This window comes from Asterias amurensis, chromosome 5 (genome assembly GCF_032118995.1).
Source record: "Asterias amurensis chromosome 5, ASM3211899v1".
Lineage (NCBI taxonomy): Eukaryota > Metazoa > Echinodermata > Asteroidea > Forcipulatida > Asteriidae > Asterias > Asterias amurensis.
This window is the reverse complement of record NC_092652.1, coordinates 11,597,400-11,616,290: the sequence shown is the minus strand read 5'-3', so window position 1 is coordinate 11,616,290 and position 18,891 is coordinate 11,597,400. Positions and strand designations below refer to the sequence as shown.

The 18,891-nt window shown below is 39.2% G+C and overlaps 1 protein-coding gene across 2 annotated transcripts in view; it reads left to right on the top strand.

The window, feature by feature from the left end:
* Positions 1-18,891, top strand: part of LOC139937176 (tyrosine-protein kinase Fer-like) — a 47,821-nt gene that overhangs the window by 21,874 nt on the left and 7,056 nt on the right. Inside the window, exons 8-14 of one of the 2 annotated variants that reach the window (XM_071932232.1) lie at positions 7,714-7,845; positions 8,277-8,469; positions 9,524-9,595; positions 14,081-14,281; positions 14,697-14,879; positions 15,481-15,694; positions 17,873-17,996. In XM_071932232.1, the coding sequence (XP_071788333.1) occupies positions 7,714-7,845; positions 8,277-8,469; positions 9,524-9,595; positions 14,081-14,281; positions 14,697-14,879; positions 15,481-15,694; positions 17,873-17,996 (1,119 nt within the window). Of the gene's footprint in view, positions 1-7,713; positions 7,846-8,276; positions 8,470-9,523; positions 9,596-14,074; positions 14,282-14,696; positions 14,880-15,480; positions 15,695-17,872; positions 17,997-18,891 lie in introns of both variants that reach the window. The other variant, XM_071932231.1, reaches the window with a different exon arrangement.

The following is an 18,891-nucleotide window of genomic DNA, read 5'->3' as shown; positions in this document are numbered from 1 at the left end:
CGTCCTTCTGATGGGGCGTAAAGCTGTTCGTCCCATGTGCTGTTAAACGCATGTAATAGAAACCCAGTGCACTTATTGAAAAGAGAAGGGGTTCGCCCTGTGTTCCTGGCTGGATTGGCAGCATACTCAACACACCACTTTGTAAACCATTACATGTTGCTAAGGATTAGGTCTCATAATTCAAACTTCGTCCCACTCACCTTGCAGTAAATACTTTGTTTGGAAAAAGGCGCATTATAAATACGGTTATTATTATTTTCTGTGGTGTCCTGTAAGAACAAATTTTTTGGTCCAGAAACCAGTTTGAGCTACAGGCCCTTCAGGATTTTTCCTCCAAATTTAAACCCTGAATTCAAACCCTGAGTAGGAAGGATTTGAGGCATTGCATGGTGAGGTATCAATGTATGTTTGGTTTGCGTTAACACCATGTGTGTATCTACTTGCCAGGTAGAGTTTGTTCTAAGAGAACTGTCTTTCTTCTTTATTTTACTACCACGGAGTAGATTTATCGGATGGTCGGGAGACTTCTCAGTTCTGAAAAGAACTGTCCTGCTTTTTAACTACTATCCGGGCGCAAGGTACATAAAATTGGCTGGGGCTACTACTTTAGCTCATAGGCTTATAGATTAAAGGAACATGTTGCCTTGGATCGGACGAGTTGGTCTATAAAAAAGCGTTTGTAACCATTTGTTATAAAATGCACATGGTTGGAAAGATGTTTTAAAAGTAGAATACAATGATCCACACAAATTTGCCTCGAAATTGCGTGGTTTTCCATTTACTGTGCGAACTAACACGGTTGGTCATTTATGGGAATCAAAAATTTGACTCCCATAAATGGCCGACCGTGTTAGTCGGCGAGGTAAAAGGAAAACCGTGCAATTTTGAGGCATGTTTGTGTGGATCATTGTATTCTACTTTTACAATATGTTTCTATTCATATATGCATTTTATAACAAACGGTTACAAACGCTTTTCAAAGACCAACTCGACCGATCCAAGGCAACGTGTTCCTTTAACTGCACTACTGAGGAGTTAGTTCTTGGATTGGTCTCAACGTTTCGACTAGCTCGCTCTAGTCATCATCGTCTCCTACATGTATATATTCTATTCATCTCCTAAATCATGCTACATGTACATGTACATGTAGTAGGTAAAGGCTTTGTATCACCAGTTTTCGTATCGGAAACCATGGACCCAAAGTAACACATACACTGTATCTTAGTCATACAGTATAAATACACTACTTTTGATCCCACGCCTTATTCGCTTCACAGAGTGTATATCTTTAGCTTTCCTATCCCTTGACATTTTGAACAGGATGTTTTTTGCCGTTTGGTTCTTTCTCTGTTCACCCCCTATCCGTCTATGCATTACTTGACAGTGGAGGATATAATAAGGACCCTCGTATAAGGACCAATATCCTCTATGTCTATTAATACTCCATCTACATGTAGTTGCAACCAGATTGTGGCTTAGTGCTTTAGACATGTTAGAGGGTTACACACTTGTTCACACTGTCCCTCAGACCTAGAAATAGAACCCATATGTCCTCTGTGGACGCAGCTTATCGCACCACACATGTATGGCAAAATGATCACCTTGTGACCAAACATTAGACAGTTTTTACGTGTTTTCATTGGTCGATGTTCATGATTACTAGTGTATGGCAACAACAAAATGGCACATACATGTACGGCCATTGATAAAAGTGGTCTCACAACGGAATCACACGCACAATGTCGCACTCAGCGTTCTCTGGGTTCTATTTCTATGCCCTCGGAGCAAATCTGCTTCATAAATCATGTGATCGACATCATGAAAAGTTGAACACTTGGGGCCTCACTTATACAAAGCTGTTAATGACAGGAAATGCTACTAAGTGTTCCACTCAACTACATGTGCTTTAAAAATAAATTGAATGGCCTTAGGCCCAGTTTCATTGAGCTGCCTAACGGCTGATTTTGTGCTTACTGTATGATTTTACGTTTCATTGTGCTGTTAACTCAGCGCTCACAAACTTTCACACTTGCACTCATACATGTACATGTAGTTTAGGGTGTTTTTTCAACAGCCTATCACATCCCTGTTCATTGTAAGCACACAAAAAGGCATGCTAACCTTCCGGTGCTTACTGCACCAAATTGACTGAAGTCTCAATGCAAATCAATGGTGAACGTGCAAGCTGGTTGCCTAAAATACGTTTACACATTAGCAACATTTTTTTCTGCTAAAATAAGCATGAAAATATGCTTTTTTAAAACGGTTAAGTAGAGCCATGAAATTGGGCCCTGATGTGCTGAGTGTTTTTCAAAGAATATTGTCTTACATGTATGACTAATTGTCTGGGCTTAAAATAGCGGTCAAATTGTTTCCATTTACGTCCATGGTCAGTCTGATTGGTCAGTATGATTGGTCAGAATGACTGGTCAGTTGTGGCTTTCGTAACTGGACAGTGATACATAATAAAGGTTTGGTGAATTGCTAAGTGCTAATATTCATATTTTAAACCTTATACATGTAGATACATACTTTCAGTTGAGGAAAAAACTCATTTTGTGCGTTCCTAAATAATTTGTCCATGATTTATTTTCCTCAAAATTTTCTTCATTATTATCTCGCAACTTCGACGACATCTTTGAGTTCAAATATAAACAGGGTGTTTATTAAATGCATGTGTAAAGACTGGTCTTTGACAATTAGCAATAGTGTCCTGTGTCTTTAGGACAGACCAGAGGTTGAACAGTTCTTTGTGCATGACAGCTTGGCCACATCTCACTGCCAAACTATTATTTACATTTAGTTGATTTAACACACGGAGCAATGTAAACATTAAAGGAGCGTTACAGAATTGGTAAGAAACAAAATCATGAAGATCACAGATTTACATCAAACTTACACAGCCTAATGATGATGATGGTAGAAACTATCCCATCAAATATTTTGGTCTGAAAATTTCATATTTGATGAGAAATGACTTATCTATTATCGCGTTTGGAGTATATCGCTCAGTGGGCGTTTTATTATTTTTTTTAATTGTTTTTTTTTGCATCGATGTCACGCAAAATGTGTCATAAGTTTTTCACTATTTTCCCGTGACCCAGTTGGCTGATCGCTCTCAAACTTCTCCAGGTTTGTCAGTTTATGTTTGTGGTGGATTACATTATTACACTGCCAGCAAATGTTTTGCGGCAAAACCAATTCTGTTATGTTCCTGTCAACCTGAAACATAATGTAACATAATGTGTGGCCTGTATTCCACTTGGTTCCTCAATGAATGTTCATACACCAATACCTCAGTTCTTTTGGTCAACTTCCTTGTTGAAATCCCTGGCTTTCTTTTCTAATAGCACGCCTCAGTGCACCATGTGTTCCTGGTCTGATAGGCTGCATATTGCACAGCCCCTGATGTAGCACCTTATAAAGCATTACTTTGTGCTATAAAGGAACCGTACTTCAAAACTTACGTGTAGCTCCACATACATGTACCTTGCAGGACAAAATACTAAAATACATGTAAGCCAAAAGGGTTGTGCTAAAGCGCTACACATTATATGGACCTAGTATTAGTAATACATGTATTAGTCCTTAAAGGCAGTGGACACTATTGGTAATTGTCAAAGACCAGTCTTCCCGCTTGGTGTGTTTCAACGAATGCATAAAATAATAAACCTGTGAAAATTTGAGCTTGATTGGTCGGCGGAGTTGCGAGATAACTATGAAAGAAAAAAACACGAAGTTGTGTCACACGAAGTTGTGTGCTTTCAGATGCTTGATTTTGAGACCTCAATAAAAATTCTAAACTTGAGGTATCAAAATCAAATTCGTGGAAAATTACTACTTTCACGAAAACTACCTCACTTCAGTAGGAAGCTGTTTCTCACAATGTTTTATACTGTCAACCTCTCCCCATTACTCGTTACCAAGTGAGGTTTTATGCTAATAATTATTTTGAGTAATTACCAATAGTGTCCACTGCCTTTAAAGGCAGTGGACACTATTGGTAATTACTCAAAATAATTGTAAGCATAAAAATTTACTTGGTAATGAGCAACGGAGAGCTGTTGATAGTACGAAACATTGTGAGAATTAAACGGCTCTCTCTGAATGTACATTGTACATATTTAATATATAAAATGTTAAATTTGCATCGGGATAAAGAATATTAATTTTTGGTTTTTACCCATATACACCGATGTGTGAAGCACTGTATACTCAGTACTTTCCCGAGTCCTGTGAAAAAAAAGGGGGTAAAAAGGAATTTCTCACTAAAATATTTGAAACCTGATGTCTCGACCTCATGGCATCTGAAAGCACACCCCACAACTTGTGTGACAAGGGTGTTTTCTCGCACAACTGTGACAACCAGTTGAGGTCAAATTTTCACATGTATGCATATCATGTTAAGATACATGTACACCAAGTGAGAAGATTGTTCTTTGACAATTACCAAATGTGTCCAGTGCTTTAAAAGAGCGTTACAGAATTGGTTAGGAACAAAATCGTGAAGATCACAGATTTACATAAAACTTACACGGAATGATGTTGAGAGTAGAAAACATCCCTTGAAATACATGTTTTCTGTCTAAAATGTCATATTTGGTGAGAAATAACTTATCTAGTTTCGCATTTGGAGTATACCGCTCAGTAAGCGTTTTATTCGTTCATTTTTTACCATGGATGTTATGCAAAATGTATAATCAGTTTTTCACTATTTTCTCGTGACCCAGTTGGCTGATCGCTCTCAAACTTCTCCAGGTTTGTCAGTTTGTGGTGGATTACATTAAGTGCTTACACTGCTAGCAAATGTTTTGTAGCAAAACCAATTCTGTACATTACTTCTGTAACCTCCACATTATAACAATGTGTGGTTTAGGAATGAAATAATTTTGTGCAAGTTTCTGTATATACTTTTTGAAAACCATACTCCATGTACACATGAAGATATACCCAAAATGCATCTTAAATCCCTTCCTCAGCTTCCTGGTCAATGACCCCCAAGCCTACCCCCCCCCCCTCCACTAGTCCTGACCCAAAACTAATTAAATTATGTCAAAAGTTAAAGCGGAAATATGATCAACTATAATCACATCCATAACAAGGCCCCAACAGCAGAGAGTTCCCTTTTCTGTAGTGAGATACACACTATGTAGACAATGTACTATGTATGTACATTATGATGTAAGCAAATAATCTGAATAAACCTTTCAATAATTGTTGTTGATAAACAAACTCAACTGGTTGGCATAGACAGTTGAATTTTAGTTAAACACTCAATTGTGTTAACATACAATATATTTGAACTGAATTTAATATTTTCTGCAAACATCAATAAAACAAAATACCTCCCATATCTATTGCTTTGTTTAAAACAAATTCAACACTTGTAACATTTTGTTACAAACAGTATAATGATTCGTTTTTGTTTTTGTGTTTATGGCTTGAAGGGTCTAGGTACTTTTTGTAGGACAAAACACAGAATGTACCCTGATTTACACTAAACTTACTCAGTGTGAAGATAATGATGGTAGATAGCTTCCCTGAAAATATTACTTGCTGATGTGCTGTAGTTTTTGAGGAATTAGTAAACAATGCATGAAAATAATGTTCGTCTCAATGATCATGAGACGAAAATTATTTTAGCATGTAAAAACGTATTTTCATAACATTGTTTTACTCATTTCTCAAAGACTACAGCACCTCAGCAACCAATTTTCTTAGGTTACACTTTCTACTATCATTATCTTCAAACGGTGTAAGTTTAATGTAAATCCGTGGACATTGTGTTTTGTGTGACCAAAAGTACCCAAATCCTTTAACTCTATAGTTTTCCAACCTCAGTTGCAATGAGGTCTATCGTTTGGGGGACAAGGCAGGCCTGATACTTCACAGAGGCAACAAAGGCGATTGCCTCCATGCCCCCTGTTCATTGCCTTGGTGCCCTAGCACACTAGAAAATTACAATTTCCTCATAAGGTGCCCTTTACAAAGGAGAAAATACCTTGGTGCCCTTGACGAAGCAAACAGACCTGCATGTGGTGTGGGTTTTTTATGAGCGTAATTTCACTAATGCAGCGGATATTGCAGAGGCCTTGGTCTTGGATGCCTGGTCTGGGCGACAACAAGATTGTGATACTATTATCTAACTGCCCTTTTCTTGAGGATATTGACCTTGCCCCTTTAGGAAGGAAAGTCCAGACTTCTACCTTGATAAATTATTATTGACAAAGTAGAGACTTTTAAGGGGTGGTGGCAGATTTACACGTTATCTTCAATTAAGCTGACTTGTATCCTCAATTCTGATTGGTCAATCCATAGCAACAAGAGAGAAATATAAGTTTCTAATTTCTTGAGGAGATTGGCTACGCCCTTCAGCATGCTCAGGAAGTAACTTCGAGACCTCTACCTTTATAAATTAATATTGAGACAAAAAAGTAGCGACCTTTCAGTGATGCTGACAGATTTGCACGTTATCTTCTAGCAAAGTTAAATCTGATTGGTCAATCCATAGTAACAAGAGTGTGGAAATAGCTCTGTGTATTGTGCTATTATATGTGTGTGCCAAGTTTGTTGGCAGGTCATGGCCAAGCGGTCAAGTGCACTGTGGACTCAAGCTCTGGTGTTTCTGGTCAGCAAAGTGTGGGTTTGAGTCCCAGTCTTGTGTCCTCCTGAAATCAAGACACCTAGCCATTATTGCTTTGTCCTGTCAGATGGGATGAAAGGTACTGATATGAGTACATGTACACATAATATTATTAATAAGAAGAATACTTATAGTGCGCTGGTATTAACGTTAGCTGGTATCCAGAACACGTGATGCTCATGGCGCGAAGAAGAGACACAAAATGAATGAAAAGCAGCTTAGCTGTGAAAAAGTGGGTTTTGAGGGCCTCTTTGAACTTATGAATAGAAGACATGTTCTGGATTCTAAGAGGCAGATTATTTCAAAGTAAAGGACCAGCATGAGAAAAAGCCCGTCACCCCAATTGTTGTGGGTTTTGGGAACAACCAGTGACGAAGAAGGATTGTAACGGGTAATTAATTGACAATTATACTGAGGAGCAGAACCATGTAAAGAATGAAAAACAAGCAGGAGTAATTTGTATTGAATGAGAAATTGAATAAGGGAGCCAGTGAAGAGCATTTAAAACCGGAGTGATTTGGGTTCTCCTGGAGGACAAAGTGACCAGCCAAGCTGCAGTGTTTTGCAGTCGTTGGAGACAAGAGATTTGATTCTGTTGTAGAAGACAATGATGGACAGGGTCGAAATTGGGTAAAAAACAAATACATGTAGTATATCCCAGATATAAATTGAGTCCAGTTACCGCAATTTGCCTTATTTTATGTTCCCAGTAAACTTTCTTTTGCTAACCCAGCTGTTTGCAGACATGACGTGCAGGCACAATGTATTGGAGGTGACAGCTGAGATGGGGTGAATGTAAGCTTGTACTCGGACATTGCACGTACAGTTCAGTTCACATATCTGTTCTGCGATTCCCGTGCCTGGGGCGGGGTCATAATACACGGATGTGATTTTTCTCTTTTTAACAAGAAAACCGTTTTTGTACCATAAAGAACGCCCCAGATTGCAGAGTGGGGCTTTTAAAACCAATGGAATCAGACTTTGTGCTTGCAAGTTTTCACACTTTGGGCTCACAGTTAGTTTTTTTTTGCTTATAGTCTGCATTCATGTTTTCTTTTTCTGTTGTACAGACACACATCTCTTGGGGAGAGTTTGACGGAAGTCAGAGAGAGCCTCAGCAGTAAGAAGCAAGAGTTACAAACACTAGATGAGGAGATCAGAGGAATTCAACCTTCACCCACTGATGAGAGAATTCTTCTGGAGTAAGTATATTAAAACAAAGGGTTGGAAGGTGTAGCGCAGTACATCCTGCTCTACCAGCCAGGACCCTAGTGGATGATACCCATGCCTCTACCCTTAGGGGACTGTGGTGTGAATTTATCTCAGTTTCAGCCCCAGGGGTAGGTGTCAATGTGCCCCTGGTGGCAGTTGATTTGGACCGATAACCCAAATTAGTTAAGTGTAGCCCTCAAATTGAAGTGACCGCCCCTGACCTTGTGATGTATCGGTTAAAATACTACAGCTTCTTATACTGACAGGTGTTCCAACGTTTACATGAAGATGCACAGACTAAAAGGGAACGATCCCCATATGTTAATGATGGCACTCGGACATTTACATGTGAGAGGGACTGTAAGCCTTCTCATTCATGAATGGTATGAACTGCGCTTTAGTTTGATCTTTTCTCTCCCAGCCTGCTGTCCAGGCAGAAAGCATACCGTGATGTATCCAGAGAGATACAAGACCTCAAGTGCCAAGAGGCCAAGCTGAACGCCCAGTACACCATGCTGGACCAGAAGCTAAGCTCGATGGGCGATGAGGATAACCTACCCGCAGGATTAGACCTACCGGAAGTTCCGACCAACTCCATGACGTTGCCGACTCCTGTAAGTCCAAAGTAAAACATGAAATAATAAAACCTACTGACTGCGTAAATGCTTAAATGATTCGGGATGGACAAGGAAAAAATTCACTTTAGAGGGACTTGAGCCAGAATAATCCCTAATAGTGGAACAAGAATACACAATCTGAGAAGAGTTATTGCAGTAGTAACGGGCATATAAAAACGAACAGCAAAAAAAGTTACACGATACACCGTTTCTCTGAGGGGTTATTCTTACAAATACATGATACCATTCACCAGGACAGGGGTCTACCAACAGTCAGTCTTCCCCAATAGCATAAGGATATAATGGAACAATCTCCCAGAAGACCTAATCAACTGCACAACTTTTGCTAGTTTTAAGCAGGGTGTACAGTCTGTCAAGCTCCGCTAGGTCAGCCTGAGCTGTTTTTAGCCGCACTCTAGGTTCACTGTTCACCCACCTGCACTGTATACACCTGAAGGTGGACTGTACTGTTAGGGAAGAAGATGAAGAATACTTCTTTTTATATAACCACATTACTTTGCGTGAAATGTTTCTCAAAATGCTTTTTACTATCAGAAGCTGCTGTACATAATAATAATAATAATATTAATAGTAGACGGTTTTTATATAGCGCTTTTTCACATGGTGTCTCAAAGCGCTTCAGACATTATTACCCCTGGTCACTGGGCCTTAAATCATTCCGTAAACCATCTCAGCTCCCTGGGGAGTATACAGCCTGTGCGACAGTATATGTGCTACATGGCTAAACCAATCACAAGAACCATCTCTGCCCTCACAGGTACCCATTTACCCCTGGGTGGAGAGAAGAAATTATAGTTAAGTGACTTGCTCAGGGACACAAGTGTCACGACCTGGATTCGAACCCACACTCTGCTGAACAGAAGCAGCAGAGCTTGAGTTCGGTGTTCTTATCCACTTGGCCACGACACCCCATACATGTAGGCTTCTATAACCAAAAGTATTTTTTCCCATTGTTTTATAGAGTGATTTTCAAACTTATTTATGTACCTTCCCTTTAAGATATAGTTATTTATTCGTTTGCCTCTTGCAGGAGAAAAAGAAGCTGCATCTCGGCAGTGGAGTGACAAGAATCTTTGGAAAACGTGGTCCAGACTCAAGTGAGGTAAGTTCCGATTATGAAGTACCTGTTTTATTAAGCTGTGATCCCATTGGACTTTCAAGTTTTGCGACTTTTCTGTAAATCCAATTGGGATGCGTGGTAAACTGACCTTCTAGTCAATTTATCGCGACCATGGTGTAAAACTAACAGGCTGGAAAGGGCGTAGAAAACTTCCGCGCAGCCACGGTAACTAAATAAGGCCAATGGGAACAGCTCTGCGCCAAGCTATAATAAGGGAAACTGAATTAAAAAATAATCTTGCTTACATGGAAAGAAAATACTAGCTTAGATTACTTGGCTTCCAGCGGATAAAAAAGAAATTTTAGGAGAAGTCAAAATTCACTCTGTGGTCCAGCTGGCTTAGTTCAGTATTGAAAATCATCCCCATTTAAAATGTTGGGAAGGTCGTGCATTCTGCTTTACCAGCCAGGCTCCTAGTGGATGATACCCTTGCTTACATCCTTAGGGACTGTGAAGGGGGTAACCCTGTTTCAGCCCCATGACTAGGTGTCAATGTGTCCCTGGTGATGGTTGATTTGGTCAAAATCAGCTGAGTGTAGCCCTCACTTTGAAGTGGCCGTTAGGCCTTGGTAGTTGGGCGATATCTCATAATTGTTTGCATATTATTTTTGTTTGTTTTTGTTATTAAATATGGACCAGTGCAAAAAGGTGACGGTCTAATGAAATAGCAAGCTAACTGGTCCTCCTGCTGGCTAGACTTGTGGACAAGTCTTTAATGGTTTGCTTGGTGAGAAAGTTGAGTTGTTGTGGTGGCTTAATGCTTCCGGTTTCGGTGATGGAATAGTGCTCTTGCGAGATCTTGCGCGAAGCTGCTGTCTGCCGACTATACTCCCTCATTAAATGAGACTCGCAGCATGTCTTGCAGGCGCCAGCAGTCTCTATCGCCAGTGTTGCAGGACTTGCGGAGAGAGCCTGAAAGCTATTACCGTGAGAGACATTTTATGACTTGTCCACAAGTCTACCTGCTTGCCAGTCAATACAAAAGCTGAGAGTAAACTCTGGATGTGTGTGTTATATTAAATGAGCAATTTTTGAATGAACCATTTACAGAGAGATAACCCCTGGTTCTGGTACAGGAGAAATACCAACCAGTCGTTGATCAACTTTGTAAGTGTTGGCATGGGACGTGCACAGTCAGCATTACAACTAAGCATCATGTTGTATTAATCTAACCAAAGTTAACAGGAGAAATCCAGTAGGATTTGAAACTTTGCATGGTGGAAGTACTATAGCTACAAGAGAGGTTTGCGTTAACACCATGTTAAAATTTCTTGCTGAGTAGTGTTGGTTCTGAAGAGGACCAGTGGTTAATAAGCTTGGGTGATATCACGATATTATCGAATATCGCGATATTAATTTGGAAACGATTTCGATATCGGATGGATTTAGTTTTAATCGAAATAACGATATAATCGCGATATATCACGATAATCGCGATAATCGCGATATATCGATATATCGATTAAATATCCCAATGTATTTGCTAGCTGAGACATCTGGCACCCCATAGGTTTGGAGTAAAACCAGAAGAATAGGTCATTAGAACACCTCTCTTATGCTATGACTGTCTCTTCTACAACTTTCTCTTGGAGTTTTAAGACTGATGATGTCAAATTTCATTAATTGCGATTATATCGAATATCGCGATATATTGTCGGCAATATATCGTGAATAAAGTAGGAGATATCGCCCAAGCTTAGTGGTTAACGACTCAACATTTCCATCCGTATGCTTTGGCCATCTTCTGGAGAATGATTGAAACGTCGAGTCGATTCGTCAACCCCCACACTACTCAAAAAGAGAGATATTCACATGGTGTTACCACAAACCCTGTCTTAGTCAAAGAAATCAAGATAAATATTTTGCTTGAACAGTACATCCTGGTTTCTTGTTTTGCCTGTTCCATGTTTTTTTAAGCATTATATATTGCGATAATGTTCTATCAGTGTTATGACATTTCGTTTATGTTGTTGTTGAAATTCTGGATGGGATACATGTAGATGGATGTGTGTAAACATTTGGTGATTGGAACCCACTGTTTGTTTAAATCCTGAGTTGTACATGTATACCATAAAACTAACCTGTGATAGTTTCATGGTAGCTTTTTTCAGATTTTGCTGAAAATCTGGAGTGGTTATGACCATGCAAGAAGAGTAATCTGCATTATATTTATTTTATTATAATCATTTCTTCTTTACCCTGGGGAAACCTCTCAGTGAAACACTGTTTTCCAGAGGTGCCCAGCAACTACATACACATTAAAATTTTAAAATTGTATTAATATAAAAAATATAATTGGAATACACAATCTGAGAAACGCTGCTGTCAGAATAGCTTCTCAGATTCAAATTTTGGGGGATGAAAAGGGATATCTTTTTCCATATCTATGGTACTTAAAAGTGAAAAGTTTATCATAATGCAATATACTGTCCAAAGCTGCTGTACTTCTTACCAAGTAAGTTGTAATCTCTTTTAGTTTTCAGAGTTACATGACCAAACGGGACACTCTGACTCTTTGACAGTGTACATTACATTTAAGCTACTCTGACTGACATATTGCCACACCAAGGCCCTTTGATTTTTCATGGTTGTTTCCACACATTGAGGCAATGCTGGCAGACATGTTGCCACTCAAAATGCAATTGAGATAGCTAAAAAGGTAAAACATCGTACATGTGTTATACTACACGAGACACTTTTTTTGGATAAGGTAACATTTCAAAAAGGTAACTTTCTAAAGAACAACAATTATGGCAAGAAAACATTTTGTAAAATCATGAGACTGAAGGGGGAAAACAACACAGAAGCCTCAGCTGATAAGATCAATTTAAATAGATTGTTAAATGAGAATGTTGATTGTGCATGAAGGACCATTGAATAGCCAATTGAAATGTTGTATTTGTAGTTGATTGGAAGCACTATGTATGTAGTTTTGAAATTGATGCACTTTTTACAATTTGAATTTAGAATAGTGGTTTTGACTGACTTTCTGTCATTGAGACTGGCATATTTTTGTGTGATTGTAAATAAAAACCAAGTCGTCAGGGAACTAGACCATGCAACAGAATTGTAACAAGATAACAGTTGTATCAACTGAGCACAGCAGTAATGTTAGGTGTCCTCAAGGTTACATGCATGCCAACCTTATTCCCAGGAGTGATCAATCTCGTTGCACCATTTCATCCCAGCATGCCTTGCTTGCTCATATCCCCCCCTTGAATCGGTTCATTAAAGTGTGCCAGAATCTGGCACATGTTTTATTAGGCCTGTGGTCTAACCACTCTATGTGTGCTAGAGTATGGTACAATGTAGCTTGCAAACCACTGGTGCATTCAACTGTATGCAGTTTAAGGTGACCCTGTAAAAACAAGATTCATTTGAAATGGAATCCTGTCAAAACACTTTACACGTGCTTACAAAGCGTTCCTACAAGCCCCATTCTGCCAAGAATATTCTCTGTCCTCACTGTAAAAGAAAATGAAGATTTACTTGTGGTGCTACTGCAAACCCAACTTGAAAATACTCCCACCATGCAAGGTTCAAATCCTACTTGATTTCCATTTTAAAAAGTTGCTTGTTGTGGTGTCGGTAATCTTGGAATGATGCAGGTTTTTAAGTTTTTGCTATTATGTATGGTCCAAGATTTGCATGTTAAAGGCAGGGGACACCCGTTGGTTATTGTCAAAGACCAGTCTTCTCACTTGGTGTATCCCAGCCTGTGAAAATTTGGGCTCAATTGAAGTTGCATGAGAACAATGGAAGAAAAATCAACCTTGTTGCATTACTTTGTGTGCTTTCAGATGCATATAATCAGAGGTTTCAGCCAGGATATTTTATAATTTTTAGTGAGAAATTTACCTCTTTCTCAAAAATATGTTACTTCAGAGGGAGCCCTTTCTCACAATGTTTAATACTATCAACAGCTCTCCATTGCTCGTTACCAAGTAGGTTTTTATGCTAACAAATATTTTGAGTAATTACCAATAGTGTCCAGTGCCTTTAAACATACTTCCATGTGCAGAGAACCCTGCAGTGGGTATTCATTTTTTTATTTATTTAAAGGAACGTTACAGAATTGGTCGGGAACAATATCTTGAAGATGACAGACTTACATCAAACTTACACGGTCTAATGATAATGATAGTAGAAAGCATCCCTTGAAATATTTCTATCTGAAATGTCATATTTGATGAGAAATAAATAATCTAATTTCTCATTTGGAGTTTATTGCTCAGTGGGCGTTTTATTCATTTTTTTGTTTGCATCAATGTCATGCAAAATGTGTCTTCCGTTTTTCACTATTTTCTCGTGACCCAGATGGTGGATCGATTCTAAACTTCTACAGGTTTGTCAGTTAATGTATACAGTGGATTACATAAAGTACACTGCCAGCAAATGTTTTGTTAGCAGAAACAATTGTGTAATGTTCCTTAAATGTTATCTCCTGATTCTTTCTCAAAGCAACAGCAGAAGCAGAGTGTAAGCGATATACCCATTGAGGAAGAGGAGTGGTATCATGGGGCCCTACCACGCCTCGAGACGGAGGAACTCTTAGTCAACGATGGTGACTTCTTGGTGAGGGAGAAGAGCGATGCTTCAGGGCAGTACGTCCTCTCCGCTAAGACCAACAGTCGCATCCGCCACTTCCCCATCCAACTCAATGAAGACGTAAGTGTTTGGAAGATCAGTAACTTGCATATCATTTCTCTTGGATCAACTTTGTAAGGCTTCTTAGAGCTTCTTAGATACCAGCCGCATATTGCACATGTTCTATACATGTATGTGACATGGTATTATAGCTGGTAATGAATTTGAAATTGTGCCCTGATATTATTGGTCATGTTAAAAAGTACATGAAATTCCTTTCCTGGGGTGAAAAGTTTTAATACAAAATTCTTTCCTATGATTTTTGTTTAACACTCCAATTGCACTTGGTAAAAAAAAAGCTTATGGCAATTCGTTCACAAATTCGGTTGTAAGATTCTCCCTGCAATACTAAAAACGATTTGGGAATAAGTTTTATCTTTACAGATTAGATTAAGTTTTCCTTATAAGTTTTATTTACCTTCATTTCACTGAACAGAACATGTATCGTCTAGAAGGGACAGCGTTCCCAAGCGTTGGTCATCTCATACGATACCAGCTGTCTAGTGCGGTGCCGGTCACCAAAGCATCTCAGGCATGTTTGATCCATCCAGTGGTCAAGGTACGAGATGAGCACGACCTACGACACGAAGAGATCGAGCTCGGAGATAAACTTGGAGCGGTGAGTCTAACAGTAAATATAAAGGCTGTCCCGAGCCAATATGGCTCATTATGCCGGGTTTTTATCAGGTTTCCTTGCTGTTAAAACTTTGTACTCCTGGGTGGAGAGAAGCACTTATGATAAGTGTCTTGCTCAAGGATAAAAGTGTCACATCTGACCAGGCCAGGATTCAAACCCTCATTCTGTATATTACAGAAATTTAGTTCAGTGCGCTAGACCCCTCGGCAACGAGCCGTCTGGAATATCTACTTGCGTACGAAAACGAGAGCGGAATTTAAACCGATGACCTCCAGATTAACGTGCCAACGCTCTACCAACTGAGCTTTCTATCCCTATGTTGGCAGTCTCCCTATTTTGTCAAAATATTTGTTGTATGTCTTCTGACTGCCACCCCCCCCCCCCCCGAACAATGATATGTATTGGCAAATAGGGAGATTGCCAACATCCAGGGGTCGTTTGTTTAAATCCCGCTCTAATAAATCTTTCTTTGTTGAACCCCAAAATTATTTCAAGTTTACCTAGTCAAACTCCCTTGTGGTTTATTTATTATTTGAGATAGAAATAAGTCAGAATTTGAATTTGTTTTCTTTTAACTTTCAAGGGTCATTTTGGAGACGTATTCCGAGGGAAACTGATAAAGAACGGAACGCCGGTTGCAGTCAAGACGTGCAAGGAGACTGTGGATGCGGCGACAAGACGCAAATTCCTGATGGAGGCGAATATTCTGAAACAATACAACCATCCCAACATTGTGAAGCTGATCGGTGTATGCACGGACAAGCATCCCATTTATATTGTCATGGAGTTAGTGCCGGGTGCGTTGATCCAAGCTGAGATTTTAATCTTTTCATTGTCAGGTTGTTTGTTTGTACCGGTATATGTTTAGTTTGCAGTAACACCATGCGTGTATCTACTTGCTACATTGTAGGTAGATTTGTGGTTTTTTTTGACAACTTGCCATGCTATATGTGACCTGCTACGTGAAAATGAGTCAGATGTTGACAATTTCAAGAATTGAGTTGTATGCAAGGCTGGAGAGAACACACCAGCAGCAGTTGTTTGGATAATATGTCTAAGCTTTTGGGTGTGTCGCGTTGCTGAGTTACCCCAGTTTGAAATCAGCCCATACATCATTTTTTTCTGAAAAACAAATTACAAGTAAAATGACGTTTTAAACAACCATTTCGCGGAAAGGATATAAATTAGACATTAGTATGATCACAAAATTGTTGTATTCATAGCTTTAATGCCTAAAGGTAAGTGTTCTCAAGGTCAACCATGCAAATAAAGATCTTAACAAGTTAAAAAAAAAAAAATGTATATATTAAAAAATAAAAAAAATCCACATTAAACTGTCCATAACTTAATAATGCATTGGGCGACATCTGACTCATTTTCACGTAGCGGGTAACATACATTCTACTACTGCGGAGTAGATTTTCTAAATTCTGTACACTTCTCAGTTCTGAAAAGAACTGTCCTGTTTATTAACTTCTCCCTGGGTCAAAGGTAGAAAATCAGCAGGGACTACTACTTTAGCTTTAGTGGATCGAGGGGACTTCTTCTTACAAACTTACCACGAAGTGAGTTCTTAATTGGTTTCAAATTTGCCACAAGCTTGCTCTAGTCATCGTCAGGAGATACCGTATTTTCCTTCTGATAAGACGCGTCTTATCTGAGTTTTTAGACCCCCAAAACATTGATGCGTCGTATCTTTTGGTGCGCCTTGTCTGCTGACGATTTTTTTTTTTTTAATGATCACTGCGTGAAATAAAAAATCCCTTCTTGTCCAGTTCAAATCAACGGTCTGTGTGTGAAGAATCCTTACTCAATAATGCGGTATTTTCGTTAAAACAATGCCGCAATCCCCCAGACGGTCCTTTTATTCCAACAATGCCGGAACATGCTTATTCCCCATGACCGTGCTTTCATTCCAACACTGCCGCAATGCGTCTAGCTGTCAGTCCAACAGACATTGCGTTGTACAAACGTTTTTCTGTGTGGCTGGGTATTCGTTCCGAAAACGATTGACAGTCAATAACTTCATACAAACGACATTCAGCCAACCGCTAGTGTGTGGTAAACTTTTAGGGTTTGGTCTGTTGAGAATAATGATCTCTGAAGTGTGCTTTAGGCTGAACATATAAAATGGATGGGGTAATAATTTATTGTTGTATTTGCCTCTTTTTAGACCTTTGTGATTGATAAGTGCTTTGGGAACTTAACTGTCATCTTTGGTAGGACAAGAGTTTTATATAAAAAAATAGAGGGTCGGTAGAGACGAAAACACATTTTATTTGATTGAATTATTTTCTGCCCACTGATTGGGCCAGACTTTATGTTATTAACAATATACAGCGTTGGCTGATTGGATGAAGGTCGGTATACGTAGGTTCTCAACGGCAACAAAATTACGTCTTTATGTCAATGTACTGACACCGGGTGGCGCCTGGTGTTCTTTTGTTTGCAGTTAAACATGCGCCTTGTGCGGTGGTGCGCCTTGTCTGCTGGCGTTTGAATTTTTGGGGGTCATTTTAGAGTCGTGCGCCTTGTCCGCTGAGCATCTTATCAACAGGAAAATATGGTACCCAGCTTATTCTGTGGCAATTCAACATGATTTTTCATCTGACCCCTATGGAATGAAATTTAAAAAATCAGAACTTAAAAAGTTTTTGAGCGCCCACAATATACCTTTTAAAGATTGTTTGTTGCATCATAAATTAACATTTGGTGAAAAGATTACAAATTTGAATTATACAATTTTGTATAAGAGGTCTATGGAAAAATTTGCACGCGTTTTTGTGCGCTCTATGCTACATGTACCATGCTTCGTCAAAAACAACATTTATGGCGCAAAACATTGTGTAAGTTATTGTGAGATTATAGGGGAAATTACACAGAAACGTCGTTTGAAACGATCAATGTGAGTAGTTTGTTGAATGAGAATGTTGATTTTGAATGAATGTTGAATGACTTTCTTGCTATGATCACAGGTGGCGATCTGTTGTCTTTCCTCCGTAACGATGAGAATGACATCAGCACCAAGCAGATGGTGAAAATGTCGGAAGAGACTGGAGCAGGAATGGCCTTCTTAGAATCTAAGAATTGCATCCACAGGTAGGAAGAACACTCCTGGGGTGGATTTCACAAAGAGTTACGACTAGTCTTATCTCATGTTCTTGAGGACTTGCCTTAAGTTGTTAATAACTCCTAGGACTAGTCCAAGGTTAGAACTATCTTTGTGAAGTCAAACCCTTATGAATATCCCAAGGGGTTCAAAATCGGTTTTATCAAATTTTTGGGTTTTTTTTCCAGCCTCAGGCAACATTTTTTTCTTTCGATAGTTGAAAACTTTTGCAATGAATCGGCTCATTCGTGCCTTTGTGGCTTGTGGCTTAGGCGTGTATGGAGTGCCATGGCCCTGTGGTTTAGAACATAGAATTCAAGTTGTGGTGGTTAAGTCATCAGGATGTGGGTTCCAATCTCGGTCTTGACACTTTATGGTTCACTACAATTGCTTCTCTTCTTTAAAGCCATTATACACTTTCGGTAAACAGTATTGTCCAAGTCCCACACTTCGTGTATCACAACTTATATATAAAATAACAATCCTGTGAAAATTTAGGCTCAATCGGACATCGGAGCCGGGAGAAAATAACGGGAAAACCCACTCCTGTTTTCGCGCGTTTCGCCGTGTCATGACATGTGTTTATAACAAATCCGTAGTTCTCGTTAACGAGAATTTATATTGTTTCACCGTTTTCTCAAAAAGTAAAGCATTTCATGGACTAATATTTCAAGAGAAGTCTTTCACCAATGCCTTCTGTAAACCCTGTAAATTATTTGTAAATCTGTGAACTTTTTTTTTTTTTTTCTGTACCGAAAGGGTCCAATGGCTTTAAGGGGTATAAACGGGTACCTGTCAGGGTAGAGATTGATATTGTGTTTTAAAAAGCCTTCGGAGTGCCACTGCAGCTAGGGACTGTATACTCTCCATGGAGCTGAGAAAGAT